This window comes from Nelusetta ayraudi, unplaced genomic scaffold, assembly GCF_046127955.1.
Source record: "Nelusetta ayraudi isolate G7.1 ecotype Tasmania unplaced genomic scaffold, CSIRO-AGI_Nayr_v1 ptg000016l, whole genome shotgun sequence".
Classification (NCBI taxonomy): domain Eukaryota; kingdom Metazoa; phylum Chordata; class Actinopteri; order Tetraodontiformes; family Monacanthidae; genus Nelusetta; species Nelusetta ayraudi.
In genome coordinates, this window is record NW_027466066.1 from 3,894,163 (window position 1) to 3,917,048 (window position 22,886).

At 46.5% G+C, this 22,886-nt stretch overlaps 1 protein-coding gene across 5 annotated transcripts; it reads left to right on the forward strand.

Annotated features, from left to right (window-relative positions):
* The first annotated feature begins 3,214 nt into the window (after positions 1 to 3,214).
* nacc1a (nucleus accumbens associated 1, BEN and BTB (POZ) domain containing a) lies at positions 3,215 to 21,519 on the forward strand. Of its 5 annotated transcripts, none has more exons than XM_076023988.1 (8): positions 3,215 to 3,685; positions 9,113 to 9,266; positions 10,265 to 10,531; positions 11,440 to 12,103; positions 12,773 to 12,943; positions 13,527 to 13,632; positions 13,826 to 13,923; positions 16,190 to 21,519. In XM_076023988.1, exons 2-8 carry the CDS (start codon positions 9,141 to 9,143, stop codon positions 16,528 to 16,530), a joined length of 1,773 nt encoding a protein of 590 aa, XP_075880103.1. In that variant the 5' UTR covers positions 3,215 to 3,685; positions 9,113 to 9,140; the 3' UTR covers positions 16,531 to 21,519. The 5 variants fall into 5 exon arrangements, with proteins under 5 accessions (XP_075880103.1, XP_075880102.1, XP_075880101.1 ...); XM_076023987.1 differs by lacking the exon at positions 3,215 to 3,685 and adding an exon at positions 3,693 to 3,847; XM_076023986.1 differs by lacking the exon at positions 3,215 to 3,685 and adding an exon at positions 4,139 to 4,438.
* Positions 21,520 to 22,886: the final 1,367 nt, after the last annotated feature.

The following is a 22,886-nucleotide window of genomic DNA, read 5'->3' on the forward strand; positions in this document are numbered from 1 at the left end:
CATCCTCCAATACTCTAAAACTTCATGAATCAACAAATCTACCCACTTCTGTTAATATTGGAATCACAAAATAAATAGATCCTCAAAGGGAAAACGTGATTTGTTGTGACAGATGACTTTTTTTTAAAAAAAAGAAAATATATATTTTTTTAAATAACAGGGGAGATATGCAGTCTTATACACTTGCATTACCCAGAGTGACCACAAGAGTGTGACAAAGACCTACATAACGCAACTGAACTGCCACCCACCAGTGAAACAACAGCGTCGGACTCGGAAAAATGCTGATAGAGCTGAGATTGTGTTAAATGATGCATGTTCACACATCCGCACACAATTTTGTGTGTTTTTTATAGCAAGCGCGCACGCGCACACACACACCCTTCTAATGCAGGCTGCAGTTTTGAGTTAGAGATTAAAGTGTGTGTGTCTGCATTTGTGTACTTTGTTGATTTGGATGAATCCACATCTGGGAGGGATGACAATAAGTCCATCCAGGCACACTATTGGCTACCTCTGGAGTGATCTGGCACTGTATACACCCTGATTGGCTAAGCGCCGAGGCAGCCAGCCCAAATATGTGACGCTGTTGCTGGGATGGAGTCACAGTAGGCTGCTGCCAGTCTCAGTTCCAAGGGACATGCATGAGGGAAGCGGGGCAACGTGCCCAGTGCCTCCCCTGTCTAATTCCAAATACCTTCCCATACTATGATGTGGGGCAAACTCTGCAAGCCTGAATGACCCTATGACCCCTGGACCATAAAAAAGTGCAGACAGGCAATTTCTGATCTAAAAAGAGGAATGACGATTTATGCTGAAGAATGCCGATGTAAGCGATTTTTAAAATTAAAGGGATGGTTCATGATCTGGGCAAATTGACCCATTGTCATCATTGCCATAATCAAATGAGTTGGTACATTCCCTTAATTATCAGTGCCTGTTGTTTTGGGATCGGGGGACAGAGATGCAAGCTGTGCAGCCAACAAAATGGTGTGAATGGTAAAATTCATCAAATACACAATCCAACAACTCCGAAAAGAGTGGAAAAGTTGCAGCCTGCACATTCACCTAGCTATGAAATAACAAATGTGTAATTCTGTGCTGCGTATTGATGTAACATTAACACACTCAATATTACTATCTTGCTTAGACAGTGCTGTAGTTAATTACTTGTTTTTTGTCTCAAATGAATACAGTTCTGAGTGATGTTATTAAAAAAAAAATCATCATTGCTACTCTCTGTCTTGTAATGTTACATTGTTGTTATTTTGAAATATGGCAAAATATGGCATGCCATGCCACTTGATATTGGATGCAGATTTCATATCACAGATACATGATTCCTAGCACTTTTCATTCATTTATACATTTCAGTTTATAACCAGAGGGGTGACATTTCACCTCAGACCAATGTAGTTTTGGCTACAACCCTGCACACTGGCTCCATGCGAGACACTTACATTATCCAAAAGGGACATGAAGAATGAGCCAATAATTGTCACAAGATTTAATTCAATCACCTCTCTATACTAATTTTTTCTTTTAATAAAATAAATAAATAACAAAAATTCTTATTTTTGGTTTAATTAAAAATAAGAATTTTAGTGTTCATTATTTAACGCATAAAGGTGTATTTCTGTTACTTTTCCACCAGGTGGAAGCATTTCACTAACTATGAGGACTCTGACATGACGCCACGGTTGGCACAACTAATTTTTTGTTTTTCTTTAAATAAAAAAGTAAATACTTACTGACGGCTGGATTCTATTAAGTTGCTTCACCTTTGGAGCTCCTGGTAATAAGCACACTGTTGCACTTTTCTCCTTCATGAAGACATTCATGTTCTTTTTATAGTTGTTCTCTACGCTTCTCTACTATTTCTTGTTTATCATGCTAACATAATCGATGTGTTTGTGATATGCATTATACGCTATAAAAGAACATGCAATGACAATAAACAATAAAATATATTTTATATATAACAACAAAAAGGTGTTTGTCAGACCATCAACACCTAGATTCATCAGTCAGGTGATGGCAGCGCGCGAGAAGAGGGGAAAGACATTTTCCTTTGGTAAGTGAGACGTGACTTTCACACTATCTGGCACTCTATTTCTCGTTTTGGATTTTCTAGAGCAGGGGTCCCCAACGTGATGCCCGCAGGCACCAGGTAGCCCGCAGGCCTGTTCTAAAAGTATCCCAACTTGGGCCCTGTTTACATGAGGATGGGTTCGAAAATGCTCCTCATGGTGGATACGTTTGAAAACGCCGCCTTGCCCTGCTTCGTGTAAATGCCGAAACCGATATTTTTTTGGAAACGCTGATGTCACAGCTCTAAACCCATAACCCCCCCGCCCTGCAACCTGGGCCGCCGTGAGGTGCAGACGACCACTCGCAACAATCTTAGTCAAACAATAGTGAACGGTAGTACTGCACTACATTGTTTTCAGTCGTTTCCGACCCCTTAGTGAGCTGCATCTAAAAATTTTAATTTGCATTTTAAATTCGAATTTATGCTCTTGCTTTTCTTTTGTAATGATCACACTTGCATGTATATACATCAGAAAATGACAATATGTTGAAAATAAAATGACTAAAAAATGTATTATACATGAAGTCTTTGCATATAATTGTTGTGAGAAATGAACATGATTAGTGTCTTCATATAGATGAGTATCAAAGGCTGAGAAAACATGTTATTTCTGGAGAGTGTAGCAAACTGGTTGCCCTCCGTATGACCCAGCACCCATGACGAGGTGGCTCTCAGGTTCAAATAGGTTGGTGACCCCTGTACTAGAGACTTGCAGGGTGCTGTGAGAAGAGCCGAGGGGCCTCGAGGACGGTGTGCTCCTGCTGCGACATGGAGCAAGATTCCATACGCTGCCGCCTACACGCTCCCAAGTGCAAAATCTGAGGCGTGTGCAGAACGCCTGGCCCCGTGCAGTCTGCCCATCTGGATGTGACCCATGCTGCCGCGCACATAAAGAGTGGCCCTTTCAGCCGGGCACGGGCCACTATCAGGTGAAAACACAGGTGCCTGTGTGGGCACGATGGATGCCACGGTCGAGCCTGCGTTTCGCACATAAGGTGCAGCTTGTTTACAGCGACGAGGGGTGTGGCTTTATCCCTACTTTATATGCGTGCGCCGAGTTCACTCGAGTTAAATAAGTACACACACAGACGGCCTACTTCTCTCACCCCCCGCCCCCCCGCCAACCCTCCAATTCTCATATGCGGCGCGCGCGCGAGAGAGAGAGAGTTTGTCGATGCACGCTGCGCCGTGCGGCCGTGCCAATGCGCAGTGAGTTGCACGCCGCGGGATAGGTCTCCCCCGGATCGAGGCCGCGCGCGGCGACGAGCGCGTCATGTTTGTCTTCCTCCTCCTCCTTCTCCTCTTCCTCCTCCTCCTCCTCTCCTGCTCGGCGCGATCAGTAGCTCTGTGTTCCGCAATCCCCTCGGGAGCTGCGCCGCCCTCGATGGCTCTGCTATCGGCGCTGCGCTCACACTGAATGGCTGCTGCTGCTGCTGCTGCTGCCCCCGGAGCAGGGCAAAAGCGGGGGACGCGCGCGCACACGCACGCAGAGAGGGGCTGTGCCGGGGTTCTCCTCCTCCTCCTCCACCACCACCACCTCTTCCTCTGAAGCGACGCTCCGCATCAACTTCCCCCCCAAAAAAAGCGAGGGCGGTGAGTGTTCTTGTCTGCCATTGTGCGGGGAGGGAGGCGTCCTGTCGGGGTCGTCTGAGGATCCGGCGGCGGCGGCGGCAGCGGCGGAGGTGGGGAATGCGCCGATGTCTGGAGTTGAAGGAGTAGATTCGGGTTTGCTCGGCCCACTAGACGCGGGACACTGTAAGTTTTTCTGTTGGGTGGGGAGGGAGGGAAGGAGAGGGGGGTACCGGGGAGGGTATTTTATAACCCAACCGAGAGGGGCCACCCGCTGTCCGAAAGTTTACTGAGCACATGTCGCCGTGGAGCAGGGAGGGGGGAAATGGTGCCTTTAAGAGCAGCGTGGTGCTGCGCGACGTCTGCACGTAACTTAATATAGATCTCCTCTTTAATATGCAAATTCACGCCTGGCAGTCGCTTTTTTCTTTTTTTCCCCCCTTTTTTTTGGCACTGCAGCGTTCGCGATCGCCCCATTGTTAAAAGGGAGGGGGGGGAGGAAAAAAAAAAAAAAAAGAATTGTGCCTTGTTGTGCTCCCACCCACCACCCCCCCGCTCTGTGCCGCACTGGTTCCGTCTGGCTCGCCCTGAGCTGCTGCGTGTCCTGGGATGACCTGTTGATGTCGGTAGAATGGAGGATGGCAAGGGGAGCGATTTCCCCCGTCGCCGAATCTTTTAAATAAGCGACATTTCTCGCGGTGGCGGCGGGGGGGCCGTCTGACAACCCGGCGTCACAGCACGACTCTACTCGCCCCCCACCGTCCGCTCAGCCAGTGTGTAAGTTCTCGTCCGCGGTGTGTTTGTGTGTGTTGTGCGGAGCAACGCGGAAATGCTCGGGCATTGTGCAGCGGGAGCCGTGCACGCGTGAGCGTGAGGTGGATGGCGCGCCGCGGGGCGAGCCCAAAATATTTAACAGTAGCGTTAGCTTAGCCGCTAGCCACCACCAGCACCAGCAACAGCAGCAAACCCCTCCGGTGGTAGGCCCGCCGCGGATTGGGAGAGGGCATCCGAACCGTCCGCCGGGTGCTAAGCAGCGGCGGCGGCGGCGGCGGCGGTCCCAGTGGAGGGGAAATGGGGACAAGTTATTGGGACGACTTGTTCCGTCGTGGACATTTTCTTTTCGTTGTTGTTGATGCTTGCAATCGATTGACTTCAATTTCGCGTGCCCCCTCCTTAATCATTATAATAATTATTATTATTTAAAAGCAGCCATCCTCTGCCCGCCTCGCTCGGTGCCGACAGACAGTTGAAGCCCTGCCCGGCCGACTGGCCGACAGAGTGGCTCGCGGCCGCCGCCGCGACGCAGTGCTAAGCAGCTCCCGTTATCCGTCACCCGCAATTTTTCGGGACACGTCCGTTCAAACATTCCCGTACACGGTCAGTCGAGGACATTAGCGAGAGAGGGGAGGGGGCGGGGGGAAGAGCTCACGTGATCCGAGCAAGAGTTCCGAAGTTTTTTGGTTGAATTTATTTGGGACGCCACCCCTCAACCCCCCTCCTCTTTCTTTCTTTCTTTTTTTTTTTTTTTAATGGGTGCACTGTTGTGAAATTCCATCGCTTAATAACAGCCAAGGCGTGTTATATACGTCTTGACACGACAGGAGCAGCCCGATCATGTAGGCATGGGCGCATTGGAAGCAGGAAATGCCCATAGAGGGAATGCATTGTGTGCTCCAGTAATCACCCACATGGTACAATGAAAGTGCTGGTTTAAGTGTGAACTGGGTGAACTGAACTGGGAAAGTGGAGGCAAGGAGAGAGGATGAGCGTCCAAATATGTTGACAGCCGTCCAATTGCAACACCAACCCTTTGCATGCCGGATACATTATCCCTGAGGCTCATTGGTTTTAGGGTGGGGGTGGGTGGGGGGGGATGAAATAAAACATCATGTGTCTTGAGTATGTTGAGAGTGAGAGTATGTTTGACCTACTTTTCTGGCCAGCCTGGTTGACTGTGGGGTATAAGCAAACAGGGTGAGTTTGGGTCAATTGCATTTGCTCCCTTTGCTGCACTCTGTATGTTTAATGGAATAAAGATCCGAGATGTTCCCTTTCATCCCTGCAGGTCCCGCTGCCCCTTCTTGGTGCATAAAGACACACACGCACACACACACACACACACACACACACACACACACACACGCACACACATTCTCACTCGGTGTCAGAACAAACTGTGCAAACACACCCTGCTCCCAGCCCCGCGTTTGTGTGTCTTCGTGTGCACGCATGTGTGCTTACTGCGGCTCGCCAAACTGTAAACAAGCTGTATTGTCTAATGCCTGTGTGTGACTCAGTGTGCCTTTTGTGGGCTCAGGCTCGTGTGTATGTGTGTGTGTGTGTGTGTGTGCGCGCATCTGTGTTTTAGCATGAGGGAGAGGGGAGCTTGAGTGAGACATGGACAAAGAGAGCATTTCTCTTTACCCTGGGGCTTGGCAAGGTCCCAAATGAAAGGCTTTGGATACGATGGGGCGGCTAACTCCGGTGCCCATCAGTCAGTCGCACTAAAGTTGCTAGTTTGACTCGCGGGGTGGCCCTCCGTCGGCATGTCCTTGCGGCATCTGTGATTGTCGTCTTTGGCTGGTACGTATGTGTGCAGTTTGCGTCTTTCTATTGCCGAGACTTTGTGGCGATGAAGCAGCAACGTGAGAATTGGCTTCAGGGTATAGCATGGGGGACACTCCAGAAGCAGTGCGGGCGCGGGCTTGTAAACGGAGCTGTGTGTATATGTAGAAGCACTTGTGTCTGGTATTAAGCTTGCGCTGTTTTTCTTTTTTTCTTTTCAGTTTATGGTGCAAATATCTCAATGCTTTTACTGTTAGCTTCTATGTTGGTCTGTAGCATTTGCGGGCACCGAGGGCACCGACCGCTCAGAGTCCCTGCATTCATAAGGCAAACTTTTAGAATGCGACTATATATTTATGTGTATATATATTGTAAATGAGTTGAAGCCCCTCCACATCTAGCTTGGGGACTGGAGCGGCCACACGTACCCTGCCACGGAACACAAAGCTGTTTGGCAGATTTAAGGCTGAGCAAAGTGTTTATCTCCACGGCAGAGGGGGCCGAGGAACCTCCCTAATTTAATATTTGCAGGCTATAAGAGTCTTGGAGAGAGAGAGTGCGGGGCAAGTGGGAATTTCTTCTCTCTTTTTTTTTTTGCCCTTGGGCCGTTTTTTAAGAACGGATTGGAGACATGCTCTGCTGTGTTTGTGTAGGCCGCACATGCCTTTGCATAGAATAACAGAGCGTGGCCCGGTTATCTCGGGACGTCGGGGTTTTATGGATTCGTGAGAGGGGGAAATGAAGAAGAAGAAGAAGAAAAAAAAAAGGCTTATTTTTACTGAGCCCACACCTGGCACTGACAACTTTGTGCGAGGCTGAGGGGAACTTTGAGGGTTATTGCGATGCCGCAGAAGCTTCAACTCAACTGTGTTTCGAATGTCAACATTCGAACGTTAATGAGCGTGCCGCAACATTTGAGGCCTGCCGATGAAGCTGTGTTACCGAGTTGTTTTTTTTGGTTTTTCCAAAGGTTCTCCTTTCGTCCTTTCGCGAAAGCGGCTCCTCGCGCCGCTCATTTTGTTTTTAGGTATGCTCCTCTCTGAAGGCTGCCTGTCTTGTACCGCCGACTTGTTACGTTGCACCCCCGCCTCACATTGGCCTGCTGATAACCCCCGTCACACCACAGAAACAACACAGGATGAAACAGGTTTTGCCATTGTTGTTAATGCCAAGTCGTCCCGCCTCTGGCTGTAACTCTGCTCACATGGGCTGCAATAAAGCGGCGAGGAATGTGTGATAGATGTGTCCCCCCAGTGTGAGTGATATACAGTTAAACAGCCCTCTTAGCTCCTTTTCCACCAAACATTTCTTGGAATCGTCGTTTGTGGTAATTTATTTGCCGGGCGGTAAGAATTCCCGACAATCCGAGGCGTTAGCGTTTCTGCCACACCTCAAAATTCCGGAAAATTTTATTCAAATCGGGCTGATGACCGGACCTGCAGCAACTGTTGCGGTCCCTTTTCATCCTGTGATCTTTGCTTTAGTTTTGACAAATATGATTCAGTCCACTTGGTTGCGCGGTAGTAAAAAATGACTGTGGGTTGCTTGCGCTACATGACTGACTCGTGATCTGTCCGTGGCGTATGTGCAGGACGTACATTGTTAGGCTAGCATGATGTACATCATTAGAATAGCATGTTGGACATTATGAGCATAGTATGTGCTTGTCTGGTGATCCCAGGCAGGAGTAGGGCGGGTTGACCCTGGGGTGATAGGGCCTCCCCCAAACAATGGACTCGTCTCCGTCATTTATCTTTGCAACAAGGACGCTTGTCTCCTTCCACATGCTTTCTGTTGACATGAAGCTCATACAACAACCTTAGTGCAACACCCCAAGGGGGTTGAGCAGCTGTGTGTTTATTCAGCGCTGTATAAGACTTTTTGGACTTTCAGGATTTTTCCTTCGCCCACCAAGCGGGTACGAAGAAAATCCACGACAGTTGTTTTCGAGTTGCCGTGACAGATTCGTCATTCGTCGCCCGTCCACTTCCCGTTGCTTCGCTTCGGTTTTGGCAATTTTCCAAAACATGAGCAAGTTCGCAAATGGAAACTGGCCCAAAAATGGCGGGTGAACCAAAGCGCTGAACGTTGCAACTTGCAAGTGTGTTGGACCACCAATCAGCACTCCTGCGATCACAGCCCCACCCCTTAAGGGAAGCTGAGAAGTCAACCCCCACTTTTACGTGTAGAGTTAAAGGTTTGTTTTAAAAGTTGGGTTGGAAACAGATTCATTTATTTTACTCTTCTTTTCTTTTTTTAATGGTTAACGACAGAAGTTGCAGTGGTAAAAAGTCTGTTTTGTGCAAACCAGTGTTGGAAATGCGGAAAAGTCCGTCTTTAGATTCTTTTCCTCGCCCGACTTTCAGGAATGTGTTTGGAAATGAGTCCTTTTTTTTATTATCTCAAAAGACACTCATTGCTAAGCAGCTAAGTGAAAACACCCCGGGCCAGGTGTTGGGCCTCCACCTTTTATCTCCTTTCACATGTAGACGATACTGCCAAGTCTCGCTTTTGGCAGGCTAGCAAGCTAAAAACCAAGCAGCATGCTCATCTGCCGCGTTTTGGGTTTCAGTTCGGTCAGTGTTTGTGCGACGCTGCTCCGCCGGCGTCGAGGAAGAGAAGTAAAAAAACGTCAAAATTGATGTCGTTTCGGAAACTTTTGTTTAATATTCAAATCTCCCACTGCCAGAAGAGAGAAAATCCGTCATTTTCAGTCACAAAATGGCGATCAGACTGCTTCAAAGCGAGGTTGAATCAATTTTATCTTTTTATTTTTTTTAACGAGCCCTGTCATAAACGGCAAGCGCGCCGTTTATGTGGGGATGAGGTATGGCTTTGTCTCCCCTTGTGACTGTGTCATTTCTTTCTTTTTCCTCTCCCATCAAGAACCGTTGGTGGTGTGCGTAGGCGCACCATGGCCCAGACCCTCCAGATGGCGATCCCAAACTTTGGCAACAATGTCTTGGAGTGTCTGAACGAGCAGCGGCTGCAGGGCCTCTACTGCGACGTCGCCGTGGTGGTCAAGGGCCATACCTTCAAGGTACCGGTGACTTTTTTCTTGTTTTTGTTTTCCCCCCCCCCCTTCTTCTTCCCTTTACCGTTTTCATCATGGAAATTATGATTGCATTGCGAGTCGGGGCTGGATTTAGAGAAGCCAAGACTCGGGTGTAAACAGTTTAGTCCTGCGGCTTTCCAGCAGACATGCTCCATGGAAGACTGAATGCCAATACACCTCAAAGAAAGAGCTGTTTAGACAGCAGAGAGTGGAACTGTTCTTTGTGACCGTAACGTTTCGTGACTCTGCATTTACTCCTCTCCTGCTAAACTTTGGCCGGACTCTTTTCTGCAGACGGAAGCTCGGAACGGCCGTGCGTTCCTTGCTCGCAGAGAGCAGCATTAAGAGCGGCAACGCGGCCTAGAAGCGATGTAGACGGAACTCTAAATTAAATCTGTAGTTATTGAAATGGAGAGGTTGTTCAGCCCTGAGTAAAAAAAATCCTTTGTTCGTCACTTTTGATGTCTGACGTTTTGCCCAAAAATTGTGCCGCTTTTACATTTTCAAACAACACGAGGAAAAGATTAATGGAAAATGTTGTCCTTTTAAAAAAAAAACAAGAACATGTTGGGAAATCCTGGGTTTGCCGGCGCCTCATCTGAGAACACAGAATGCCAACCTCCCAACCAACCACCCCGCGAAACAGTGACCCGGTTTTGGTTTCGATCTTTTGCATTTTGTTTGTCGCTTAAGAGAAACAGATTGTGAGCTCATCAGCCATGACAGCGAGAAAAAATATCTGTTCGTACGAAAAGCAGAAGGGCCACGTCTGCTCTGTCAACATTCTTTTTTTTTGAGAATTATTTGAATGGATTGGATTCATTTAGCGCCTTTCTAGGAATTTAAAGCTCTTCGCGTTGACGCTACGTGCGTCGCCACAGCTGCCGCACGAAGACAAGAAGAAGAAGAAAAAAAAAGGAATCGTGTGCAACGTTTTTTTCTCGTGAATCGAAATGAAACCATGTGTGTTTCCTTCCCCTCAGGCCCATCGAGCTGTGCTCGCTGCCAGCAGCTCTTACTTCCGGGACCTTTTCAGCAGCAATAGCGGAGGCGCGAGCAGCAACGACGCAAGCCCGACCGTGGTGGAGCTCCCGTCGGCCGTGCAGCCCCAGAGCTTCCAGCAGATTCTGGCTTTCTGTTACACGGGCCGCCTCAGCATGACGGTGGGGGACCAGTTCCTCCTCATGTACACCGCCGGCTTCCTGCAGATCCAGCAGATCATGGAAAAAGGCACTGAGTTCTTCCTCAAGGTCAGTCCAACGTCATCAATGGCTGTCACGTGTCCCGTTACCCTGCGTGTTTGGGGCGGAAGCCTCACAGTGCCAGTCAAAAGTTTGAACACGCCTTCTCATGCAATCCCTACAGCTTTCTAGCCTGCAGGTAGACGCTGAAGACATCAAATATATGAGCAAGATATATGTAATTATGCACCAAAGAAAAACACTTTCAATAACTCTAAATATGCTATTTATGAAAGGTGGCTATTTTATTTTGAAGAATTTAAATGTAAAAAGGTGTTTGAGTTATTTTGTTTTTTTTATTGTTTCCCACAGAATTCCATGTGTGTTCATACATAGTTTTGATGAGTGAGAAACTGCAATGTCAATAGTCATGGGAATGAAAGAAAAGACTTTAAATTCATAGGGCGTGTCCAAACGTTTGACCGGTAGCGTATGTGACATCACAAAGGGCCCCAACGTGAACCTCTCTAACATTTTCTGTTCATTTTACCCCAAAAGTGGAATATCCCTTTTAGAGGGCCGCTGGCTAACGTTAGCGGTTGCCTTTTAGCGTACGTCAGTCCAATGCAACGGCTGAGCCGAGGTCTCGAGGGGAAGTCGGTCTGAATTACAGACGTTTACTCGGAACGTTGAGGCTGGGCTTGAGTGGGATTTGTTTAGTGTAAGTGTGTATACCAGTTGGAAGAGCTGTGTTTACAGTGCAGCCAACAGTTTTGGCCCAAGCGGAACGGAGGGCAGCGCCGTACGCAGGATGTGCGCGGCCCCCGTCATAACCCAGAGCGGTGATGGAAGTAAATACATCGCAATATTTGCGGGGGCCGTAATTGTATCCGCGCAACAATAAAGGAAAAAAAAAGAAAGAAAGAAAGAAGAAATCCCCGTCCCGCCGGCTCACCTTCCGCAATTCCCTCCCCCAGGTCTCGTCCCCGAGCTGCGACTCGCAGGGCCTCAACGCCGAGGAAGCCCCGCCCTCCGAGCCCCAGAGCCCCGTCACGCAGACCAGCAATGGCGCGGCGCGGCCGACCTCCTGCCTCACCCCGCTCTCGCTGGTGTCCCGGGTGAAGACGGAGCAGCCCGCCAGCCAGCCCGAAGCGGCCACGCCTTACTCGGTGGTCTGCACCCCCGTCGCCAAGCGCCTGTGGGAGGGCGGCAGCAGCCGCGACGGGAGCGGGGGCGGCGGCGGCGGCGGTGGCGGAGCCCGCAAGGCGGCCCGCTACTCCCAGGAGACGGTGCGGGGCAGCGCCATCCAGAGCCCCAGCGCCCTCGGACTGGCCATGGGCATGGGCACGACGGCGAGCGGCCTCGCCGCCATGGTGGGAGGCGGCGGCGGGCTCGCCGGCACCAACGGGAGCGCCGCCGCCGCTGCCGGGGTGGGCCACGGCATGTCGGAAGGCGCCAGCCCCGGCACCCTCAGCACCTACGCCAGCGACTCGCCCATCAGCTACCACGACGACGAGGAGGAGGAGGAGGGCGCCGACGAAAGCGCCGAAGAGCAGTATAGGCAAATCTGCAACATGTACACAATGTACAGCATGCTAAACATGGGAGCCGCAGGTAGTGACACCAGACCGATCGCCACACGTAAATGCTCTTTTTATTTTCTATCCATCTACTCGGGCTGGGCGATTTGAGACCAAAATAAAATCCAGGAGTATTTGCCAACTAAAATATTTTTTTTATTTTATTTTATTTTTTCTTTTGGAAAGGAAACAAATTACCCTGTTGGGAATGAAGTGCAACTGAAAGACACTGTGAATCCTCTTTGGGTTCAGTAAAGTGACAACATTGACAGCCGTCTTGACCAATCATGATGATGAATCGCTTGATTAATGAAGTGAGAACCTCACTGTCACCAAAATTGAGCAGGTTCTTCATAAACTAAGATGACGTTCCCTTATTTTGAAGAACCAAACTCACATGAATCCCCCCCCCCCCCCCAACCTTAACTATCTCTCACCAAAGACCAATCACTGAATGAATGAATAAAGTGCAAAACTTCCAATTTGGTAAAATAAATGGAAAATTTTATTTTGAGATTTTTGCTTTTTTTTTCTTTTCTTTTTTTTCTTAACATTGTCCTGGCTAACGAATCCGATTTCCATTCAAAAGCAATCAATCGCGCAGCCCTACCACCACCACCACCACACCCGCAGAATTGCAATACAAAAGTTGTTTCGTCTCACGGCCAGCGAGTTGTGACCCCCCCCACCCCCTCCTTCTCTCCCCCCTCTCTTCGTGTCTCCTGCGCAGCCGCCGGCGAGCGCGTGGAGGCTCTGCCGGACCACACGGAGACACGGGGTCGCATGCGAGGCCGCGACCTCACGTGTCTCCCCGCCGAACTCATCGCTCAGATAGGCAACCGCTGCCACCCCAAACTGTACGAGGAAGGAGACCCCGCCGAGAAGCTGGAGTTAGTCTCAGGTGGGTGCTGTGTGTCCCCTGCGTGTGCGTACACGTTCATCTTCCTGTTTCACATGATGAACTTTCTCATTGCTTTCACCCCGAGACGGCAAACGGTGTTTGTTTTTTTTAATTTTGGAGTTAACGAGATAAATGACTGGAGGTCTCGGGGGGGGGGCGGGGGGGAAACGGAACATGCTGTTCCTGAGACCATGTGTGTCTCGCAGGACGCGCCTTTGGGACTGACAATGCCTTTGACACACATGTTTGCACACACACACACGCACTGTGTATCCCCTGTAATATGGAGGCGTGAAGCTATTTCAGCAAACGTGGCCGCTGGTGGAAGAACAACCATCGGTAAAAGAAGTCAGTTTGAGCGCACGAGAGGGCCGAAACTTGGTTAAAAAGAAGAAAAGTTGTGCGATAAATGCACGGCCCCGCGGCCGGCCAGAGAAATTCTAAATAGCAATACGGGTTCTCACTGATTAACCATCCGTCTGATTTTAAACAGGTTGTACATGAGAAACCTGCAGTGCGACAAAGACTAAGCCACGCAGGCGTCGCTCCAGTGGCTCATCTGTCCGTGTCGCACTCTCTGCAGGTACTTCAGTGTTTATATCGCGAGCCCAGCTAATGAACTGTCATGTGAGCGCGGGGACCAGACACAAGGTGCTGCTGAGGAGGCTGCTGGCCGCCTTCTTTGACAGGTTCGCTCCTTCCGTCTGCATCGGGATCTATTTCTGCACGCCTCCCGACTTTGATTTGACACAGAAATTAACAGCGCTTGGTTTTTTTTTGTTGGCTTTTTTTTTTTTTTTTTTTTTTTTTATCCGCTCGCATTAAAGAAACTTAAAACATATCTTTGCTTTCCCTCTGTTCTGTGCTGCGGTGATGTTGCAGGAACACTCTGGCTAACAGTTGCGGGACAGGCATCCGCTCGTCCACCAACGACCCAAGCCGCAAGCCACTGGACAACAGAGTTCTGCACGCAGTCAAATGTGAGTGTCATCCTTTATTAGCATGTTATTCAGTAGCCGTGCGGAAAACAGAGACCCACCCTCCAAAACTGACCCTCCCAAATTTAGGATACAGAAGGCACCATGTCACCCCAGACTCTGGAGAATCATACGGAAGCGCATTGCTGCCACCCTAGAAAAAGAAAAACAGGGCTCAGTATCACGTTATAACATGAAACTATTATGAAATAACGTGATAGTTTCACGTTATAACATGAAAATTATCACGTAAAAATGTGAAAGCATAACGTTATATCGCGAAATGTATCACATAAAAACGTGACACTATCACGTTATTTCGTGATAATTATCATGTAACTGCTTAAAACATCCCGAAATAACGTGATAGTGTCACGTTTTTATGTGAAAGTTATCACGTAAAAACAAACAATCACGTAAAAATGTGATAGTTTCACATTATAATGTGATAGTAAGCCCTTTTATTTATTTATCTATTTATTTATTTATTTTTTCCTAGGGTGGCAGCAATGCGCTTCTGTAGAATCATCCACAAAACTCAAAAAGCTAACTGGCTCTTTAGAGCAAGGTGCCTCAAGTGACATCACAAAGGGCAACCAGCAAAAGCGTTGAAAGGTGGACTGGAGTTCACTGACTGCATAGAGACGCTGCTGATGTTAAGGTTGCGTAAGAAAATAACACTCATGCAGAAGGTACAGAAACAACAGGTGTCGTTCCTGACTCTGCAAACCTGCATATGTATATACAGTATGTGTGTGTATGTGTATATATATCTATATCTATATCTATATATATATTTCTTTTCAACTGAATATACATATGTTCAGTATTCATATTTCACTGAATTAAATAGAGATTTGTGTATATGGGCATGCAGACAGTGGTCAGTGCATTTAATAACAGATGAGGCAGGCAGGGAAAGTGGTGACTTATGTGACCGTAACTCATGCATATATGTAATGTGCTCTGCAGATCGACCAGAGCTCCACTGGTAATTGTATCATTTTGTGGTGAAACACGTCAGGCTTAAATCCGCCTCGAAACCGGGTGCAAATTATTTCACGTTTGTCTCCCCGTACGACCTATATTTAGCCCTCAGTGGTGACACGTGGCGGCCACTAGATGGCAGCCTTTACCTTGAAACTATTTTCGTCACTCGGGACATTTGCACCTGCGTGTTTGTTCATAAATAGACGAGTTTCCTGTGTGACCGCGGACCGAAGTCGCATACTTCCTGTAGAAGCGCTATCAACGGCGATGTTTCTCCGTTGCTGATTGTCTTGTATTGACCTCTCCTCTCGTTTGCGATGCGAGCTGAGAATGTCAAAACTTTCAGGGGACAGTTTTTCTTGATGCAGTTGAGGATTTTCAATGCTCAGCAGAATCTTTTGGTTTAATCCTGAACTAACAGAGAGCAGTTTAAATAATGCAAGAGTCTTTCTTTTTTTTTTGCAGTGGGGTTTTTTGTCACAATATGTACCTTCAGACCGTTTTGAGTTTTATATATATATATATACATATATATATATATATATAGGTTTCTTACACAGCGTTTCTCATGAAGTCACAGTACATTTCTCTAAGCCCTTTATCCTTGTTTAATGTCACGATGGATCCAGTTTAAATTGGCAATAGAGGGTTTTGTTCTTTTGGAAACAGTTTTGGTCTCTGGGCCAAGGACACTATCAGTTTGACATTTGCTGACTCATCATTGGATGCAGTGCACGAAAGAACCTTTTAGTGATTTACTATTTCACTCAAAGACTAAAGATGCTTCAGAAAATTGTTTGCCGTTGTATAGCCACTTGCAAAATTCAAACAATCAAGCCAAAACCATTGGCCATGGTCTTTGCAAAGCGACCGATGGCAGTTCAGGAGTCCCACCCCCAATCGGAAACCACTGTTTTTCTATATTATTGTTGTCTGTTGTTTGTTTGGGCTTGGGTTTGGGTTAACCCCTAATCCTAGCCCCTTTTTGTACAATTTGGGAGATGTTTTCAGTGTGAATGTCAAGTCCAACATTCACAATACTTCTTTTTTTTGTTGTTGGTGTCGCTGCTCATTTTTATTTAAATCAAAGTTATTTGAATTTTTTTATTCTTTTTTTAAAAAAAAAAAGAGGCAGCGCTAGCATGCGCGAGCTTCTCTTACCCGTTTCCCTGCTGACATCCTGCTGCTCCCAATGAAACGAAAGTCGAACGCAGCGCCACCGCAGTCATCCGACGGTCTAACGGCTCGCTCCCTCCTCCTCTGCTCCTCTTTTTTTCAGATTATTGCCAGAACTTTGCCACCAGCTTCAAAGAGAGCGAGATGAACGCCATCGCGGCCGACATGTGCACCAACGCCCGCCGCGTGGTCCGCAAGAGCTGGATCCCCAAGCTGAAGCTACTGATGGCCGAGAGCGAGGCCTACAACGCCTTCCTGCCCGACGGCGTCAAGATGGAGGACGACGGCCTCGGCGTGGACGCCGCCTTCGACCCCGCCTCCCTAGAGGCCGGCGGCGGCGGCGGCGGCATGGAGTCGGGCGGCTCCTCAGGTGAATCGCTGGCAGGCGTGGGCGGGGACGGTGGAGGAGGAGGAGGAGGCGGAGGAGGAGGACAGCTGTTTTGAACATTGTGTCCGAGGGCGGGGGCGGGGTGGGGTCGGGGTGGGAGGCCGGAAAAAAAACAACAAAAAAACAAGAGGCAGAAGGTTCGATGATGCACACACACACACACACACACACATATACATACACACACACACGCACACAGCTATCCCCACCTGCGCCCCAGTCGCTCTCGCCTCCTCACTCTCCGCCCCCCCCCACGCTGATCTCTCTCACATGTGACTGTCCACGCAAGCGGGAAACCTTCGGCCTTTTACCGGAAGTTGGTTCCCGGCACGAGGACTGGGATAGGGGACGGGGTCAGGAGGTCGGGGGAGGGGCTTAAGAGGAGAGGAGAAGGGCCGAGCGCTCCCTCCGCTTCCCCCTCGACTCCTTTAAAAAAAAAGAAGAAGAAGAAAAAAACAAAGTGTGTACGTGCATCCACTGTGGCATATTAAATACATTCCCTGAAAGTGCAGGCGGTGTGGACGTGCGAGAGGAGGGCCGGCGGACGTAAACAGTCGGAGCTAGCGAGTACATTGAATGTAAGTGTCAGTGGCATTTCTCTCTATGCAAGCCTGACAACTTGTATTCCAGCGTAGGGTTTAGGCTGCCAAGCCGTAGAGTAGACTGACGGATCAAACGAGTTAACACTACCTGTTCTTCCATCATCGACCCCCACGCCCCCCCAATCCACACACACACACACGCACACACACACACACACACGACGTCACCATTCCCCGAGATCCGGGCGGCGGGGGAGGGAGGGGAACAATCTCTCCCGCCCCGAGTGTTTCACTGTGCAGTGTCTTTGCCGAAAGTATATCCTGTCTCTCCTTTTTTTCTCTCTCTGTCTCTCTCTGTCTCTCTCTCTCTCTGTCTCTCTCTCGCCTTTCTGAAATGTAAGCATGTTTCTGTCCTATGGCGAAAAAAAAAAAAAACCCTCGAAACAAACAAACAAACCGCAAAAGTGATCAGGAGAGAAGATGGGGGAGGGGGATGGGGGAGAGCTCCCCGCTGAGATGATTGTAAGAAGATTTTACGGGCAACAGGTAATCAGAGAGACGGTCATATTTTTGGAGGATAGACTATATTTATAAAATCCAAGTGCCCATGCCCGGGGTGGCGTGTGCAAAAAAAAAAGAAAAGAAGAAGAAGAAGAAGATGGAAGAGCGTGAGAGATTGTTTTAAAATCTCGATCGTGGCGTTTTATCTGGAAGGGGTCCTGTCAAAATAAGGGAAAGTGCTATTTTTGCAGAAAAGAAAAAAACGGAGCGGAGCAGTCTCTTCCTAGGAGCCGCAACCGTTTATTTTTACCTTGGTTCTGACAGTAGTGATGGAATGAGCAGTGAAACTGCTAAATTTGAAGCATTTCATCCTCCGCCCTAAAAGGAATCCCAAAAAGAGAAAAAAAAAGACTGATAAGCTGGCTCGACTGTTGTGTCCGCGACGGCCGTTTCCTCGTCAGAATGTGAAGCCGCGGCGGCTGCCTCTTTCGATTAAGCTTCGGCCCCCCTGCCATTTTTTATTTTTTTTTATTTTTTTTATTTTCTTAAGACAAAACGCAAAAGGTCACGTTTATTATCCGGGCAGCCCGGTGATATTTTTCTTTTATCATTATTATTATTATTATTTTTATTGTTATTATTTTATTTTAATTCTTTCTTTCTACTGAAATTATTGAAAAGACGAAAAGTGAAAAACACTGAATTTTGTTTTCGTTTTGCACAAATGCAAAAGTCATGGGGGAGGAAAAAAAATGTGGACTATTGGAATGTGCCTTTTTTTTTTGAGAAAAAAAATTATCAATCAGTAAGCAGAAGTCACAGTGATGGTTACAGTGATGACGAGGCGGCAATTGCTTGAAGCGAATAGGTGTTCTGATTCTATCCGCGTGCGTGCGTGTGTGTTCGAGAATGTTTCTTTTCTTTTTTTTAATTCTTTGTTCTTGGTAAAGAAACAAGAAGCAGAGTCTGTTTCGTGCGGCTGTCTTTGGGTCCGTAGCCTATTCATGTATCCGAAGCACCTCCTCTTTGATTTTTGCACCTTCCATGAGAGGTAGAGTGAATGTTTCTGCACCTTAAACGAGAAGAACCAGTGGTTCAGGCACCTTTTTTTGAGAAACATTGTGTAGCAGCTGAACCACGAGTAGGTGGAATTTGTCCTCTTTATTTACTTCCCCCTGATGTCCGCTTGTTTATTTTTTATTGTTTTCTTTTTTCTTTTTCTTTTTAAGCGCCTACTTTTTTTAATAATTGAGACTGTTAAGTTGTGTTGATTCCCAAGTGTTCTTCCTTTCCATTGCTGGATTGTACCTGATTTTGAAATGTCAAATGGCTTTTTTTTTTTTTTTTTTTTTTTTTCTTTTTCCATTGTGTTTTAATCTGCGTCAATGTTTGTATTTGCCTAAATTTCTTTCTTTTTCTTTTTTTTTGTGCATGTTGACCTGCAGATGACAGGCCAGTAAAAGAGGTTGTGTAATTTTTTTGGCTTGTTGCGACTTGGTCTGGGCTGTGTTGGTAACCAGAGCTGCTCCCACACATGACAGATTTCTTTGTCCTTCTGGAAAGGCCCTTTCTCTCTCTCTCACTCTCCTCAGACAGGTACGGCTAAAAACAAAAAGCAAAAAAAAACAAAAACAAAAAAAAACAAACAAAAGAAAAAACGATGGATGCTTCTACAAAAAAAAAAAAAAAACTAGAGCAAAGGCATAAAAGCTATTTTCATTACTGTATGGAAAAGTATGGATAAGTTTACTCTGGTGGTATGTGGACAGAAACAAGAATGCAGTAACTTGTAAGTATTCCGTTAAGGGTAATAACAACAAAACCTCAGTTTCGCTCCGCATTTGACCTCAAATGCCGCAGGATCACTCCCCCACACTTACCTCTTCTTTATCTCTGAATACTGTTGTGCTTCCTGTCCGCCACGCAACTCGTGTCACGTTCCTCAAGGTTGGTCACGGTGGTTTGAGCGGCGGCAGTTTCAGGTGGTTGAAGCCGGACTGCCGCGCGTGTTGAGAGATATAAATGTGCTTTTTGGTCTTTTTGGGTTTTTTTTGCTCAGAGGCTCGCGAGCAGAGCCACGTTTACAAAAAGTCCCCCACCCCCCCACCCCCCCACGACAGATACTGCTTGATTACAGTCACTCAAAAGCTTGGTTGTCTCAACGACCACGCCCCCCCCCCCCCCCCCCCCCCGCCCCCGCCCCCCCTAAGTAGTCGCCCGCTGATCACGCGGCTCTCATTTCACAGATGAAGCACATGCAACTCCTTGGTTTTTTTCTTTTTTTTCAAGTCTGTTTAACACAAACCGCATCCTAACACTGTCCAGCTCCTGGACACCCGAGAAAAAGGACCAAGCGATACAATTAGTCGGACCTCTGGATTTCATGAAGGGAGTTTTTTTTTTTTGTTCTTCTTTTGTTTTCTTTTTTTGAGACATTCGTCTTAACAATGAAACAAGTTTTTAGTCAGAAATGTAGGTTTTTATTTCTTTTTATACATCTTTAGTGTAAAGTCCGCTAAATCTGTGGTACTACCTGGAGAAATGAAACAGGTATGACAGAAATCACAGCTAGAAGTCTGAATTTAGCTTCTCTATTTGGGGAAAAAAAAAAAAAGTTGTTAGTGTTTGTGCCCCACAGAAGTGATGGTGTAAGGGTATGATAATTGTTGATTGCAGAGCTGCAACGAGTCTCCTTGAAATTTTTTGAAACAAGGCTTTAAGGTACTTTTTTTTTTTTGTTTGTTTTTAAGTGTTACATTGTGGCCCAAATAAATGACTGAATATTTGACCCCAAGAATGCCATGAAGGCCTTGACACACCAGATGTGTAGCAATAAACAGTGATGCCGTTTCTGTCAAAATGCCTACATTGGAACTGCACCACCGCCAGTTCTGGACATATTTTAGGATCTCGATTGGACAGTTCACCCCACCTTTATTTGTGTCGGATTTGTCAAAAAAAAAAAAAAAAAAAATCTTGGTGCTGGTAGAAATCAATAATTAGCCCTATAGCTGTTGTTGGCGCCATTGTGATTGGTTGATGCTGTGATGATTTTGTTCACAGCGTAAAAAGTTTGTACAGAGCTTGATTTATTTAATTTCCCTTCAGAGGAATGTTGCATTTTCAGTAGAGGGATAGTTGAGACTTCCTTTCTGCGTGAAGATACTCATGTCCAATCATCACTTTCGAGTTTTAAGTTCATACAAATTATTACAAAAAAAAAAAATGCACCTGGTGTCTGAAGGCTTTTAATCAGCAGCTCATCCCAAATCTAGATGCGCAGAGACACTGACGTAGGCATCTCTGCTGCGATCGGACAATTAAAGAGTGCGACTGCAACATACTTTATAAGAGTACCACACTCCCGACACACACGGTGGCTCTGTGCAGTCAGTGTGACTTTACTTTTGACAAGTTCCAATCCTTTATCCCACCCCCCACCCCACCCAGTGTACTCTGAGTAAAATTGTAATAACTGTACCTTTTTAATTGTGTGTTTACACTTCATAAAACATGTAGACCTACACACTTGAATGGATAAGATGTGGCACAGCATGGGGAACCTTTTTTTGTCACTCTGCAGTACATATATAAATACGATAATAAACATGTATAGATAAAATCCTGTATATTATATATAGAGACACACATAGAGCTCAGATTGTTTGTCGTGCACTCACAGCATGAGGTATATATTTACCCAGAAACGGCGCTTCCTCACAACCTGTTTAGTAAGATCAGTCTGCCCATGTCTTTGGCCCCTGCTCCTTGCCCTCTGTAACCCTGTAGTGGACATCCTGTACTGCTCATCCTCTTCTTTCTGTGTTCCAAGTGCCAATAACTTTGTGAAAGCCCTGTAACTGTGACCCAAGATTATCAAAGGTAATTGCACATTAACGACTGTAAGATAAAAATTCTGATCATAGAAAGAGCGAGAAAAAAAAAACAATGTCAAAATGGATTAAATAATGAACATCTTAATAAAGGATTTGTAACAACTTCTCTTTGGCTGCATTGTTTTGTTTTGTTTTTCATGAAAGGACCAATGGGAGCATTTCTGCTCGAGAGCTCTTCTTCCTCACTGACTTGCTGTTCGGGCCCTTTACCAAGGTGTTAAGCGAAGGCCTCCTGACCGAAGGATTGATCGTGTCAGATAAGACTATTAACAGCCAACACATGTAAAGCATAACCAGCGGCACTGATGCAAAAGTGCATCTTCCAGAAAACACCTTTTGCACCTTTGTGTTGTGATAAAAGTTAATGAATTAATTGAATTAAAACCTTAATTATACTGGTAAGATTTTTGGTCAGTAACATCTTAACCATAATTTCTGACGGTAAGGCAACCAATCCTGTACTGTCCGGCATGTATTAAAAGTGCCTTTTAGCGTGACTTGAATAGACTTCAGTTGAGCTCAACTGAGGAAGCATGTATTTTTCCCTTTCTCTAGTGCGCCACCTACTGACAAAAGTGACATATAGAACAAGGATCTTTTTTATCAGATCATAGCGGGAGTTTAGACACGGGAGGGAGGAAAAGATATGCTTGTGCTCCCTCTAGTGGCTGTGATCTGGAACAGCTCAGTGCGCGACGTCTCGCACGTGAAACAAATAAAGCAGTTATCAAAGTTCCACTACGGCAAAAATGGGAACTCGTGAAATCCACTAACACCGGGTGCCTCCATCAACCATTTTTCAACCATTCTCCAATCACTTTTCAACCATTCTTCAACATATTGTCAACCATTTTTCTACCATGTACGCCCATGTGTACGTCCCAAACAACCAAAACTTTTTTTGTTTGTTTTGCAAAGCATTTGTAATTTCCTTCAACTGAGATCAACAGGATGTAGCAAACAGGTAGGTGGAGCTAACTAGCTAGCTAGCGCTCCCTTCTTTCTTTTTAAACTCTTTTAATTCACTTGAGAGGACACTTCTTTCACTTGAAAGAGCCCATCAAAACTCGGCTGAAATTCAGTGATAAGAACCCCCAACACACTATATAGAATATCGTTTAATCCAATTTTCAGACATGTTGATATTTTGCATTCTACCACTCCGTCTCATGATAAGACGGTCATCTTTTTGGTCATTTAAGTGTTTTGGTGCGTCTGTAGGGGGCAGTATAGAGTTAAAGCACTCTAGGGATTTAAAAAAAAAAAAGAAGAAGAAAAAGAAAGAAAGAAATCGCCAGTTCTGACCTGTCTCCTTTTTCTTTTCTTTTCTTTCTTTTTTTTTTTTTTAATGTCAATATAGAACATTCATCCCTTTGAGTTTATATCAAAATGGAATGGAGATTTTTACCCTCTTTCCACAGTCTAAACATATGAAATCAATGAAATGTGACTAAGGAGTAATCATCCACACTT